The sequence below is a fragment of the Schistocerca piceifrons genome, chromosome 6 (genome assembly GCF_021461385.2).
Source record: "Schistocerca piceifrons isolate TAMUIC-IGC-003096 chromosome 6, iqSchPice1.1, whole genome shotgun sequence".
Taxonomy (NCBI): Eukaryota; Metazoa; Arthropoda; class Insecta; order Orthoptera; family Acrididae; genus Schistocerca; species Schistocerca piceifrons.
The window spans coordinates 123,507,055-123,522,050 of record NC_060143.1 but is presented as its reverse complement, the minus strand read 5'-3'; the positions used below and the strand labels follow the sequence as shown (position 1 = coordinate 123,522,050).

Below are 14,996 nucleotides of genomic sequence, written 5' to 3'. Positions count from 1 at the left end.
ATTGTAACAGGTAAATGTTTCCAGCGGCAGACTGGCTGGCGCAGCGCTGCGCGACACGCCCCCGCAGGCCTACGTGTCGTGGGCCACGGCGAGCCTATCCTTGACACGGAGGGGCGGAGGCAGGTGCCCGTTCCTCAATTAGAGAACTCGCACTCAGCCAACCGACCTAGTAGCACACTTGCTGTGATCACCTAGGCGACAAAAATTCCGACGACACTGCCTTGCTACCCGAAACTGCTTCTCGGTTATCACCCACGGTGGCGCATGTCTTCGTCAGAATTCTACATCGCCGCCAAACCAAACGCTATTTCGTTCGACGTAAACTATGAGGGTGTAACGCTATCTTAAAGACGTGATAATTTTATTAACAAAAACCTAGGCACTTTCATATTGCGAGGGAGTGTACGCCGCAATCTTGCATCTTCGGTGTAATAGCCAGGGTCTGAAGTTTTCTCCGCCCTTTCGTAACATGTATTGAAAATATTGGCGGCGGTCTGAGTATCTTCACAATGCCGCGGTTGCTGAAATTCTATTATATTCAAGGCCTTGGTGCTGTTCATCGAATCACTGGTCAATTACCCACGTTAAGGTAGTCATATGTCTACACAGGTTGACCGAAGAGGAAGTGTCAATATTCAGGGATATGACACGAACTATGCACCGAAGCAAGAAAGTCTAGAAACCAGCGGCTCTAAAATTTATACCTTAAGAGCTATGAGCAATAAATCTTCGATACTGTGAAACAAATCTCTTCTACTACAAGCTCTTTGCTTTCCATACTTTGGGATAACGTAGTATGGGTCAAAAGAAAGAAAAAGTCAAGTATGGGCTCTAAAATGCATACCATGAGAGCGATTTTTATTTTAAATTTTATTCTATTGGCTTTAAGTACGCGCCAATACAGCCATCCCAACAGTGGCACGCCAATTATGGCGATACGGACATAAGGACAACACAACAACCAGTGCTTAGGAGATATGAGCGCTTGTTCAGTAGAAGCGATGCGTATCACAGTATCTAAGATAAATGCTCACAGCTCTAATGGCATGCATTTTCAGAGTCCATGTTTACACAACCTTTTTGCTTGCAATGAACATTCCTATCATATCGCTGTATAATTACCTTCCATAATGTGATATCCTGTATACGCTATTAAGATGGCTGAATAAGTAACGACAGGTATGCTGCTTAGGCCGGTATTTCATGTTTCTTTGTCAAAATTGATACGTCAAATATTTATGTCAAGGAAATTTGATCGTGTAATAGGCAACTTTGTGAAATCTCGACCGTCGTCAAATAAATATGATCAAACCTAGAGCCTCGCCGTAGATTTGATCATAAAAGTCGTTCGTCTTCTGTTCACTGCAATGTGAAATGTAACCGCTTGGAGTGCTGGTGTCGCTACAGCTATCTGGCATTCTGTAGTGTATTTGTAAACATGCTTCAAAATCGCTGTGATCCTTCATTTTTTTTGGAACAAAACTACTCCGATTAGGGAGGGGTGAAGGGGTGGGGGTGAGCAAGAAACACAGTGCATGCTATGAATTGTGTGTTGATGAACAGGTGGAATTTGCTGCAAGCGACATCTATCAAAAATCACAACTACAGCCATCCACCACTAGATCTGGATACATCCAGGCAGCTTTTCAGCAAGCGGGAATAGAGGATGTGCTCACACACTAAAATAAAAAAAAATCTTTCTTAGCTTTGCATTCTACTTTGTCGATTTTTGAACTCTGGATGCCACAAGTTCAAAAGTACATCATTTTCCTGCTTTTTTAAATTTTGTCGTTGTTGGAACACCAATTCCAGTTATTAAATTATTCAAAAAATAAAAAGTTCTTATTGCTCATACTCTCCTGTATCAAGAAATCCCAGTGCCACAGTTTGCCTGTCTTCCACGGGTATAGCATTTCTCGAGAGAAAGTATTCTGTTTTGTAATACGAGAAGCCCCTTGACGGAACTAATACTGAAATACACTTTCATCCATTGGTAAGTTGACTTGACGTCCTCCACTTGCAGCTCGCGTAACAAGTATTGCTGAATGATTTTATCATCTCGACGTAATACCTATGGCTTAAAGTGTTTCCTTTTTTCCGCTGCTTTTATTCCAATTAAACGCACAATGCAACTGTGGTACTACTAACTGCTGTGCACAATAAGTTGTTACCCGCTATCTTGAAATTTGACGAAAAATATGACGACAGTGTAAGACCTCTGTTCCGCGCCACATCAAAGACCTTTGACAAAGAAATATGATGGTGTAATACCGGCCTTAACAATACCAGATTTTGTGAAGGTCATAGCCGCAGCGTCCCTGGGAACAGCACGCTGTGGTGCGTAAACTATGTTGAAAGGTCGGTCCCCTTTGTCGGTCGCCCAAAGATTCACCAACCCCGCTCAGTGACTGTGTCCAGTTAACGTAGTTCCCTAGGGCTTTCACAACCTCACAGTTACGACGACTTTCTTCGCACTAAAGAACCAGTTTTTGAGTTCCGCCAACAGCCAGTAATCCCTCTACACCCAGAATTCCAGCGTGTAGCGTACGCGTGGCCCCCACATCCCCCCGGCTCGGCGCAGTACTCACCTTGGACAGCTTCTCGCCCTCGTGGTGCGGCAGCAACGTGCGCAGCGACTGGAAGCCGGCGTTGATGCTCTGCATGCGGCGGCGCTCGTTCGAGTTGGCGATCTCGCGCCGAATGCGCTTCTCCTGCTCCATGTGGCTGGTACAGGGGGACGACGCCCGCTCGCTCAGCCTGCAAACAGCCGCCACCTCAGCGCCCGGCTCCACTCCGGGATTCTACTCGGCGCCTGATGCACCTCCGTGCTCAGAGCGCCGCACCACTGCCTCTGTAAATAGTGGGGCTACTAACTTAACCAACTCATTACCGTTTCACTAACTCAACCTACTCATTCATTTCGTCGGCAAAAACGTAATGATCCGCGAGATAAATTGTGGCGACATTTCCCGACACGATGCGTAAAATCACGCGTTTAACATATTCCCCAGCCACGCCCGTATCCTCCTGCGGCCAAGGCAGCTGTCTCCGGCCTGGAGATAATGCGCCAGTCCTCCCGTAATCCTCCCAAATGGATTGTGGAGGCGGCCTCAAGAGAGAATTTTCTCAAAATATCAGGTGTTTCACAGTACCAGTTTCGGAATGAAATTTTTGAAACTACCTGACAGAAGACAGCATTTTACAGTCTAGTGTCATCAGCACCAGCGGGAAATTACCTACTTGCAGCTACCGAATTTGAATGGTCAAAGGATCTGAACGCTGAAAAAACTTTCGCGGACCTCTTGAGAGAAATCTTTCGGCTGTAATCCTGGATGTTGGAAGTCGTCGGCTCTCTGCTTAGGTGGTGCTGATTCGAGAGTAGTGAGGTGTTGATTTCTGGTTCAGACATTTAGTGATGTACCTTGATCCACGAAGCATTTCCACCAATACGGTAAACAGAATTAGTAAGTGCTTATTCTTTAGAATTCCCATTCCGGACTGTATGTGAGTGTTGGATCTCACTGAGTGCGCACATGTTAAATTGGCACAGGCCATAAATTCCATTCGCTTCTGTCGAAATCTGAGAGTGATGCATCGTGCCCTACTGACGCTTGTATTCGTGTTTTGGTGGTTGTGTGGAGGATCGGCGGAAGATGCTACGAGTCAGCTGGAGGCGGTGTGTTAACTGCCTGCGGTGTGCATTTTCCATTCCAAAGGTCTAATTTCGGAATCCTTATGAAAGCAGTTAAGTAACTACAGTACATTCAATTACAAATTCTGGAGTTGTGGGAACTCAACTCTTGTCTCGTGGACCGAAACGAAATTGGCGACCATATTACACTGATTTTAAGAATGCAGCAAATGGGATACACCCATTTAATTGAGGTCACGTGGCATGCTGTGGAATCCCTCTGAGCAGATGTCGCCCTCGTTGCTGCCTGTGGAAAATTATCAAACGCACGTTATGAAACGCGTGGGAATTTCATGTGAACTACAGACTGCCGTCTGGCGGTGTCTGCGACGCACTGCAATACAGGGACTACCAGATAGCGAGACTTACCCACAATCTGACCAACTGTGTTTGGCTCAAGGCCACTGGAAAAGGGACGGTTATTCAAACCAATGAGAAGTTAGCATCCTATGGCATGAAACCTTAGCCCCGATGGAAATTCTAACACGCCTGCACCTCGACTTCGAGAGCAGAATGATGGGTCCCACTTCGGAAGATGCGAACAACAGCTCGTCACGGGCGAGGTCCGAAGCTTGGTTATAGGTACTGGACTTTGCGGGCTTCTTAAAGGCAACCGAAGCTCGGCAACAAACTGCGCTTGTGCTGTTTAAATAATTTCGACCACAGTCTTTAACAAATATGAATTTTTATTCGGGTGTACCACACAATCGTAATGTATGTAAATATAACGCAACTTGCTCTGATCAAATGCATTATCAACACACGCTATAGGAACTGTCAGGGTACCATATTTTATGTTGCGAGACAGTGTCAACAGAAGCTTCATTGATTGGCAACAGGTGTTTTCGCCGATAAAACGCTATGCTTCAAGACAAAATTGTCGCTATAACACTTCGTTGATAAAAACCATGCTGCTAGTGAAGAAAATGTTCAAATCCTGTTCTCGTGTTGAATTACCGGGCTGTGACATGCACTGCAGTTAATTTCCTTCTTAGGAAATGTTGGCGTTTTTCGTTTCCTACTGTACCAATTCAAGCTAAGTGGTACTTCTGGCGCCAATACGAAACAATTTTGGTTGTACCAGCGACGAATCCCATGCTATTTACTGTACGAGGGTGTGCTGAAAAGTTAATACCTCCGAATTTATGTGAAAATTCTTAATTAGAAGTGTTCGTCCAATTCTGGAGCACACTGCTTCAGTACAACAATGCTAGACCACAGACGAGCACAGCGGGAACTGCAACAATCCGACGCCTTGGGCTCACTGTCACCGAGCATTAGGGCCTTGCTAAGGGGTTTTGCCGCACTAGACGAAAACTGAAAAATGACACCCCCCCTCCTTTTACATCATTGGTTTCCTCGATGGTCCCTTCCCCACTCATCACCACCAACATGCAACGGATCAATAATGTGAATCTCGTTTTATAACAGTAATCATCAAAAAGTGACCGGAAGTCCTCATAGTCTCGGGACTGTCCTCAGTTTTCATGCCTTTTCCTCAGGCCCTTTGAAATTAACTGAGAACAACAAATGTCCTCATTTCTTATTGTTGTCCTCAATTTCTGGAATTTCCCGAAACAACAAATAGATATCCTGTTTTTTTTCTCATTTGCTGAATCTTTTCGCTGTTTGATTTGAAATAAACCTTTTCCGCACCAGGCGGCCGCCTATTCTTGCCTAATGGTAGAAGTGGCCCTGCCGTCGACTTTCATCTGTTTCCAAAATTTACAGAAATCCTTCGACGGCTGAACTCTAGATAGCGATAAAGCGGTGCAAGCAGAGGCGAGGTTGTGGCTCCGTCAACAAAGTCAAACGTTCTGCAGTGACTGTATCAATAAATTGGTCTGTCGCTGGGAGACAGGTGTTCGTCGTTAGGGAGATTATGTTGAGAAATAAATATGGAGATATGAAGAATAAAGATATGGAATGTTAGTATAGTTTTATCAAGAGAGCTTTAAAGAGTTTTCACATAAAGAAATCGTTGGCATTTTTCAGCACGCCCTCGTAATAGTTATGTTGTCTCTTTAAGACAAGCGGCCAATCAGTCCGTGATGTGCGGAAATGTGCTTGTCGCTAGGGCCTCCCGTCCGGTAGACTGGCCGCTCGGTGCAAGTGTACTCAGGTGACGCCACTATGGCGAACTGCGTGTCGCTAAGGATGAAATGATGATGAAGAGAGCATAACATCCAGTACCCGATCGGAAAAAATCCGCGATCCGGCAGGGAATTGAAGCCGGGCCTCTCGCACGGCATTCTGCCGCGCTGACCACTCAGCTATGGAGGCGAACTGTCCAAACGGCATTATGGAGTTCTTTGGGACACTATTTCACGTGGTCCGACACACATTACTGTTGGATGAATAAGTCCACAAATGCCAAATATTCTCCCTGAAGCAAGATACCTTTCGCCTCGAGAACGAAATAACGACACGCCTACAAATAGTTATCTGAGCAGAAGAGCAGGGTCAGTGCCGCTCGTGTGTTCAAGCCGCCACACCCCGCGTCAGGCACGGGGGCGGGCTGGGAGCTTTCTCTGGGGAAAGCGGAGACGCGGCGGCGGGCTGGCGTTACGTAAAACGGCGCGGCGCGGCCGTGCGGTGAGTCAGGCGCGCGCGGGCGCCGTATTTATAGCCAGCGCTTGGTCGCGCCGCCGGCCACAAGGCCGTCTGGCCGCCATGTTGCGGCTGCCGCTTATCTCGGCCCCGCGCGTCCCACGCGTACGAGCTGCTCCTACCCGCGCCTTCACTCGCGCCGTGGGCAACGGACGGTTCCGGCAAACCTCACACTTGTCTCCATACTCAAGTTTGATCTAGGAATTTAAGTCATGTATGAAGCAGTCCAAATGGCAAAATGATGCCAATAACTAAATGTCCGATGAATCCCACCGTCGAATCGCCACACTATTTTTCCGCCACAGCTTTTATCATCTGCAACGAGCGAAATAATGTTCGCACCATTGTTATCAGTACGAGAATGTGCAGGAGCTTTATTCCTGGAAGATAAAGTCCACACGTATCTGGTGAACAACTGGCCTGGATGTCATTTACCAACAAAGATTAATGTTTCTCAGATGTCTGTCTTACCTTACTGACTTATTATCTGTGAACCACAAAGGGAACGTTTCGTTACGAAGCATTTACCAGTCAAACTTTTGGGTGAAGCAGATTATAACCTGTAGCAACCCTGTCATCAAAATAAAATTACCCTGAACATTAAAGTACGAGAAGAAAAAGCTTTAATTAGTATGCAGGAGAGCTTCTCTTCGGCGAAAACGTTGGAATCTGTAACCACTGATGTCTACGTATCGCCTGTACACGATTTCTCAAACTATTCACGAACAGTTGTAAACACTTCTCGTGGCAGTTTTATTTTGGGTACCTTGCATTGTACGTGCAAAGTTGACACTCGGCGCGGTGGTTGATGGGAGCAACTGCAAAGGCATTTCCCATTTACAGCCGCTCCCATCGGCCAGCACGCCGAGTTTCAACTTATGTTTGCGTGATTCATACGCATTTACTGCGAACTTATATCCAGTTACACGAACTCTAACATAAAAACACAAATTACTCTCCATTTTTGTCCTCCATGTCATCACAAATTCTTTCTCTAATACTTCAAAACATGATAAGTTACGATAAAGGTCGCAACCGATGTCTAGAAACTTAAAAGGACACTTTCCTGCCTAAGTCAACATTTTGTTCGGTACGACGCCTTTAGGGAACAATCTGTAACCAGGTTCCTATTGCCCACAACGTCGTCTGATTCAGTTTGCCACCAATGTGTTTTTTTTTTTGTTATTGGTGGGTGGGCCAGTGACAAAACATCGCAGCGGCAACAAATCCAATCACACAAAATAATGTGTGGTTAATAGAGGGGAGCCTGATGGCAGTACGCTACCGCAATTCGCCGTGCCAAATTAAATACCGATATTGAAACCCAAGTGATGTTAAAAAGTTTGTCAAATTTGAGAGACAGTAACAGACTTCATCTAGTTCCATTTAAAATGTCCACATTTCAAGCGAAATATTGTCGCCTACTTAATCTGTTAGTTACTGCTCTGTTAAGTTTTCGCAGAATGTAACGACCAGTAGTTATAAAGCGCATCATCGTAAAGACGTAGAAAAAAAAAAAAAAATCACCTCCACTGAAATTCTACGCACGGAAATTTTTAGTCTGTTCTCAATGCTGTGTGTGTGTGTGTGTGTGTGTGTGTGTGTGTGTGTGTGTGTGTGTGTGTGTGTGTGTGTGCGCGCGCGCGCGCGCGCGCGCGCCCCCGCGGTCGTGTTTTCGGATCACAGCTGTTAACCACCTTGGTCATGGATTCACCGAAGGGCCGAATGTTAGGCTGGGACGTGCTTGGGGCAAGCACTAGTGAGCATACCGATATTTCTCCCCTTCTGCGCTTTCCTGTCAAGCACTCGGACAGAGGTGTTTCTGGATTCTCGAGCCGTGGCGCAGGTGCTTCCGTGCACCTGCCGCGGCAAACGCCCTACCGGGCCCGCGACGCGACGCCGCAGCCACGAGGCCGCAACGACGCGTCCTCGACACACATTCGGCCGTCTCCGCCTTCCCTACGGTCTGCCCGACAGACTCGAATATTTCAACTATCGCCGTCTTAATACGTGCCCGCGGTAAGTAAGGCACCGTTCAGGCCTCGCATTTAAAGGGCAGGTCTTCACAACGAGAAGTTAACTTACTTCCACGAAACCTGCTTTCAGATGTCGCCGGAATCGTGAACTGAAAAGGCGAGAGATCAATTTGTAAACCTTAGCCTCCACCTATCAAAATTGGTACTAGAAACAACATTCCGCTGTTTTCTCTCTCCCTCTGAAATGCTGTCTTAGGCCATGCGAACGAAGCTAACAGAAACTACTACGCAGCCCCATGATGGTGATAGTGAGCTCGTATTTTAGTTGACGAGATTATGCTTATTGACAAATTATTTGGACCCACCGATGATACGCACGGTGTCCCGGCAGGAATGGCCAATATTCAGTAATAAGGCAGAACGATCATCATCATAAGAAGAAGAAGAAGTAGTAGTGGTCTCGTAAACCTGGACTCTGAAACGCATACTTCAAGGACTATGAACACTTGTTCATCGTCGCTACAATGAATCATCTCTTCTAATGCAGAAGTGTTCGTGGCTCTTAAAAAGTGCATTTTAGAGCTCACGTATACGTGACTATGCTTCGAATGATCGATCCCGTCATATCCCTGAAAACTGACTATTCATCCTGGGACACCGCGTATAGAGCAGTTCCTTAATATATTACTTGGTTGGTCCTAATGGTACCAACTTTTAACTGTAAAATGATCACGTAACAGTAATTCTGCTTCAACACCAGTGGCTTTCTTTGAGCCAAGTGCTGTTTGAGGAGGCAGTCTCATCTTCCTGAGTAGTAGCTGTGCACTTTTACCAATGTCTTATTGCTATATGTACTTACTATTGGAACATCAAAATAAACTTTTTGTACTGACAGGGTTGTTGTTGGGTACTGCAGCAACAGTGCATTCCATGCTGTGCACATCCAACGAAAATTTTTGTGCCTTTCACTATTCTGACACTATTCGATGGAGTAATGATCACGACTTTGGATAAAAACATACAAGTCTTGTATTTACATAGATACCTGTTCTCTCAAACGAAATCGCTGCATCAGTTCCTCAGAAACACACAGTAACCGTCAAAGTGACACTTTATTGACAAATTCACCCTATGTTTATAGTCTTCTCACTTACAGGATCTTTTTATCCATTTGTGAGGTGGCTGCGGGCAGAGCGACGGGGCACGGTTTTAAACTCAGACTGTGGCACTAGGTTGAGGCTCTTTAGAAGGTTCCTTTTCATTTCATTATAGTCAGGTGGTGCATATTTCTAATGTCACGTACGATATGTGCTAGTTCAACTCTGTGGTACAGTTGTCCACTACAGTGTACAGCTGTTGATGATGTCCCTTCTCTGGGGTTTTTTAATCAGTTCTGACGCTGCAAATGTACGCAAAGGTAGACCTATAAGAAACATTCACGTGTGCCCACAACCGTTTGTATACAAACATATCCAACTACACGTATTACCAATCACAGCGAATCTAGCAAAATAAAGATGGATACTGCGTCATTTACTAAATATTTGCCTGTGTTTCTTTGGCCGGGATTTCGACTTCTTTCTCAGATCGACATGCAATACCCGTTGTCTCGTCAACGATTCTCTCTTCAGTCGGACAAGTGGCCAAATGACTGGTACTTGAAGCGAGATCACTTGAACGACGAAGAGCTGCTACCGGGAAACAAACTGCCATACGACAAAATGTGGGGTAAGGTTGCGATTTTCCTGCCTTCTTCCGAATTTTAAAAAGATTTATCCAACCGGCTATAGAGGCCTACCATTTACTAGTGGATTCTGATCCACTGTGCAACGGCATTTACAAACAGATCTGAAAAAAACCATAAGCAACAGAAGATCTTAGAACTGATTTGCGATCGAAGTCCGGATCTTCAGATTTGCAGTCTTACACTGACCAGCGTGCCATGCATCAGTTCGTTTCCCACTTCGTCTTCGTAACAAATATAGGTGAAAACCTCGAATTTCGCGAAGCTCATATTTAACTTGGCACCTGACATCTACGTCGGTAGCGAAAGCCCATTATGCACGTAGCCTGCATAATCGTCGGAAGTTAAGCTGCACGACCACAAAGTATTTAACCAATTGAGCATACATCACCGTCAGCAGTATAATTTGCTGATATGTATACTCACACACAGCACTCTATACGTACGTAGTCATTACCTCGCCTTTACCAAAAGCAGGCCGACGATTAGTATAGGACTACCTACGAGTAACTACGTTTGTTGGGGGACGCCATCAGAGAATGGCACACAGTTCGATGACAGCTACGAGAATGACCCCATGCCCCCTGAATGTCAGCGTCTTCTTAAGGGAAGTATGGGTGCACGGCGAAACTGAAGTAACCCAAATGGCAAATGCCGACATAGGACTGCACTAATAACTGTAAAACTGGGAGAGCACTGGTTTGGGTAATTATTTTCCGTTGCAGTATAAAAGTTTCACGAAAATGAACACTCCTCTATGCCTAACATCAATACGTGCAAGAACGACGAGTCTTCGAGATATAAAAATTGATATGTATTCTGGGTGGCTACTGAAATTAGAAGAAAAAAATTCCCTTCGAGTTCCATGTATGGTGAGGAAGATTCAAAATTAATGGTGAGCGAGTCGTGGTGGTGGTTTGAGCGTCTAAACAGTGATGAATTCTTTCCTCTCGGCTGTCGTACAGCCAACGTTTTTAACCGCCGACGATTAATTTTCGAATGATTAAAACTTTTAAATATTAAATTCTTTCAAAATTTGCAATTTCTAAAGCTAAATTAAATTCCAATGTGAGGTCAAAAACACGGGATTCCTTGACATCTGATTTTTCCATGTGAAATTTAAGTCCCCGATAATACCGGGTTTTTCAGAAAGCCAACCCGGTATTATTTTCTATTTTTAACGACGAAATTTCTAATGAATAAATTTGGGGACTAGTATTGGAGACAAAACTTCAAACCCAATTATTTAGAATTTAGTTCCCGAATTCGCACACGGTAGGTCCCATTGCAAATGCTTACGCCGAAATGACAGCCATATCTAACAGACTGTCTTTGAAAGCACAGCGGAACAACACGCCTTACGATCAAATCCCACTAACATTTTGCTGCACCCACTGGAATGGAAGGCAAGCGTGGTGCCGCTGTACCCTACCGCCGGTCGGACAGACCTGAGTCCGCTTACAACGCACGCGCGCCACCAACAAACGCCCCGACCTGGGCCAAGCGGTACCAGCCGCCTGGCTTCACAGTGGAATGCAGCCCGAGCATACCGCTGTCGTCTCCGATGGCAGTGACCTTGACTACAGGGCCCCCGTATCACTGCTTGAAATTATCGTAACTGCTCCAGTTAGTCTCAAGCTCCGTTTAGACATAGTAGGCTGTTCGCGAGTATATAAAATCGTCAGATCCCACTTTTCTACATAACACAGACCCAAAACCGAAGTTTTATAACGTACGAAAATAACTGAGAAATTAAAACTGTCGCCCTTACAGTTCTCCATGAAGAGGCAAGAAGTAACCCCGCAGGTCGTCTATATAGTTCCAATACCGGCGTTAAACAGCACGTCCTACATTTGGAAACTGTCAATGAATTGGACAAGGCAAGTCGATACTGTGGTAGAGAGCTGCATATGTACCTCATACAACCAATATTATTAGCAGGTGCACAATTTTAATTTCGTGCTACATGTAGTATTCTTGAACCACGAATGGAGAACAGCTGCTAACGGACACCAACTGCCGTGGTTTCTTAATACAGGGCTGCCGAATGGGTCAAAATCTCAGCAGCACCGAGCAAAAAATATTGGCTTCATTCTAGGATTCAGCTTATTTACAGCTTAATGTAAATCACATTTAATTATGTCTGTCAAAGTATTCCCACAAGAGCTAACCATCAACAAAACGGTTCGAAACTGGAAACGTGACTTAGGCACCATCAGCACAATTACCAATCCAACACAAATTGCCACAGGACAGATTATGAAGAGGTTCAACTAAAACAACACACCTGACATGTAGCTTTTAATTCCGCAGTGCGTGTGGCAATAAAGAATCGTTCGTGCAATGATGAAAGAAACAATTTCAAAATCTGAATGTTCAGATAGTACCTAATCCAAATCACGATGGGGTTTCTAACTAATGCGCCTTTCGACCATCAGGCGAAGAGAAATTACTACCGTTCCGTTGAGACTTATTTAGTAAGAATGGCTTTATACATAAAGCAGTATACTACAGGACCAAATTGCGGCGCATTTTCTTTGTGGCACAAATAACACGCAAAATGAAGCTCCGCTACCCTGCCATAAATATAAGCAGATCTGATACACACGAGAAAGGTACCGCATGTAAACGTAAAAATGAAGCAGCCGATAGATTGCGCTAAAAACATGCAGACAATATGCGACCCCTAACACAAGCATAATTTGTTTACAGGGCAGGACGGCAGTCAGCTGCGACATTGCATGTGTTACACAAATCAGTATTCGGCTGGGCAATTCCCTTGCCAGCCTTATTTTCCAAACCACAGGTATTTAAGAACCTCAGAGTTTGCTTCTAACAATTCAACGATCACCTTCATGAAAATACCGTAAGTGCCTAATGAGCCTACACACACACACACACACACGTCAAAAGCTAGGCATTCATTGACAGTGGGCACAGAGGTAACATTTATAAATAATTCAATAAAGCCGTATTCTCATGCATCTCTACGGACTGAAAAACAAAATTTATAATTCATGCAACACAATCATCTGTGTATGAGTTGTATCTCCGGTTTGTGATTACCAGTGTCAGTACATTTCTTAACTTAGGTTTCAACGAGATCCACTAATATTAAAAATAGCAATTAACTATCGAGTCGCCATGTCACTGTATAATTAAATCGGACTTAAAAAATGAAATAACTGGAAATTTTCAGAAAATTATCTGGGTAAAAGACCACTATAAAGACCAAAGCTTTCGTTAGACATAAAAAAATGTTCAGTTTGTCTGCAGATTTGAAGGCACAATTCATATTACGCCGAGCTGTAGTCAATACTACAAAAACCCACGTGGGTCTGTCCGCAACACGCAGGTGTAAAACTAAGTCTCATGACTACCTGATGTGCGGGAAATCATAATCAGCTACACACAAAAATGACGTAGTTATCTTACATTAATAATACTCTATTATCATCTGACTACTGCAACATGGCGAGTTAAAATCAGCTGTGATGATTACCGGTACGCATGGCACAACACGTTCCTCCGTAATAGTCAAACGGGAAGCGGCTTTATATTAAATCCCTGCACTAGATCTGTAAATTCAGTGATTCGCTCGACAAACACGTTACACACATCTCCGATAATGTAATATTCAAACACATACACCAAGATTCGACATCTTCAACTTCAAAGAGACATACCGCCCACTCCCGCTATGGCGCGTCATATGGCGGGCGGTTTTGCTTACCTGCACAAACTGCCAATAACTTCCTTGTCTTGGTGTCGCAGTCCTTCTAAACAACGTTGCTCTTCACTCCGGTTAAATACTGACATATCTCGTATATCGACACTATTGTTGCCTATCAATTGTCTATGGCAATAAACGGAAAAAAGTTACACCTCTTGATCACAAATTCCTACGCCAAACCACACACGCAACGCCTCACGTTTTGTAATGGCGATCTTTGGCGGGAAACAGCTGAAGAGTTCACGTTCGTCACCGAATATTCATCCGCATCATACTTTGAAAGTGACAACACGTTCTTGAATACTGAATGAATTTCTTGCTTTAGTACGAACAAATATAGACTTTGCTTCAACAAATAACATACATAAAGTCTCAACACGTTACTAATTCCATAAAAACATGGGAAACATACGGCACTACATTCCTCCGCCAACGGCATCGAGCGCGTATGACGACGGTGTTGCCGGGCTGGGCGGGAAGCAGGCGATAAACATCTGCCAGCTGTACCGGTCTGCTCTGCTAGACTGGGAATACAATGATGGTCGGGAAACTGTATTTTGAAGTAATAAAACGAGATTTATTCGTGCAAACAGACAATTTATTATTTAAAATAACTGCCGAAAAATACGATGACTCACCTAACACCAAAAGAGACACATTATAATGGATACAATTATATATATATTTGATTTTAATAGTCGAATTAAACAAATGGCATTGGTCTCAATCCCCGTTTTCATTTACGCGATAAATAATCCAATGAAATCGATAGCACATATAACGAGCATCTACTAACCTAAGTATGAACTGAACGCTCCTGCCATCTAGCGGTTATCGTAGAATGTCATCGCTGTGGATATGTCTTGCTCCCCGTGCGTTCATTTAGCATGATTTTGAGTGTCCGTGTCCAATAAAAACAACCCGCACAATAAATCGTATATACTTTGGGAAAAAAGTTAGCCTTTGGTGTTTTTTCAGTATCTTCTAGAAAAAAAGAATTCACAATACTGTTAACTGTATATCTGCCAAATCTGTTCCTTAAATCAACATAAACCAAACATAGTTTATGCAATCAGGTGGTATACCTGCATCAGTACAGTTTCATTAGTTGTCTGTCGAAACGCTGTTGTAATTAAATACCTGGTCAGTAGACATTGGAACTTTTAGTACACTACAAACTGAAATAATTGGATAACCAACCCTTTTGGCAATAAATATTTAAAATGCAAGATGCAAAGGTAC

General features: G+C 44.2%; 1 protein-coding gene across 2 annotated transcripts in view; it reads right to left on the bottom strand.

Moving 5' to 3' along the window:
* Positions 1-13,971, bottom strand: part of LOC124802545 (transcription factor AP-4) — an 87,702-nt gene extending 73,731 nt beyond the window's left edge. The window contains exons 1-2 of one of the 2 annotated variants that reach the window (XM_047263407.1): positions 13,755-13,971; positions 2,589-2,757 (exon numbers count right to left, since the gene is read on the bottom strand). In XM_047263407.1, the coding sequence (XP_047119363.1) occupies positions 2,589-2,757; positions 13,755-13,840 (255 nt within the window). In that variant the 5' untranslated portion in view covers positions 13,841-13,971. Of the gene's footprint in view, positions 1-2,588; positions 2,852-13,754 lie in introns of both variants that reach the window. The other variant, XM_047263408.1, reaches the window with a different exon arrangement.
* Between the last annotated feature and the right edge of the window lie 1,025 nt (positions 13,972-14,996).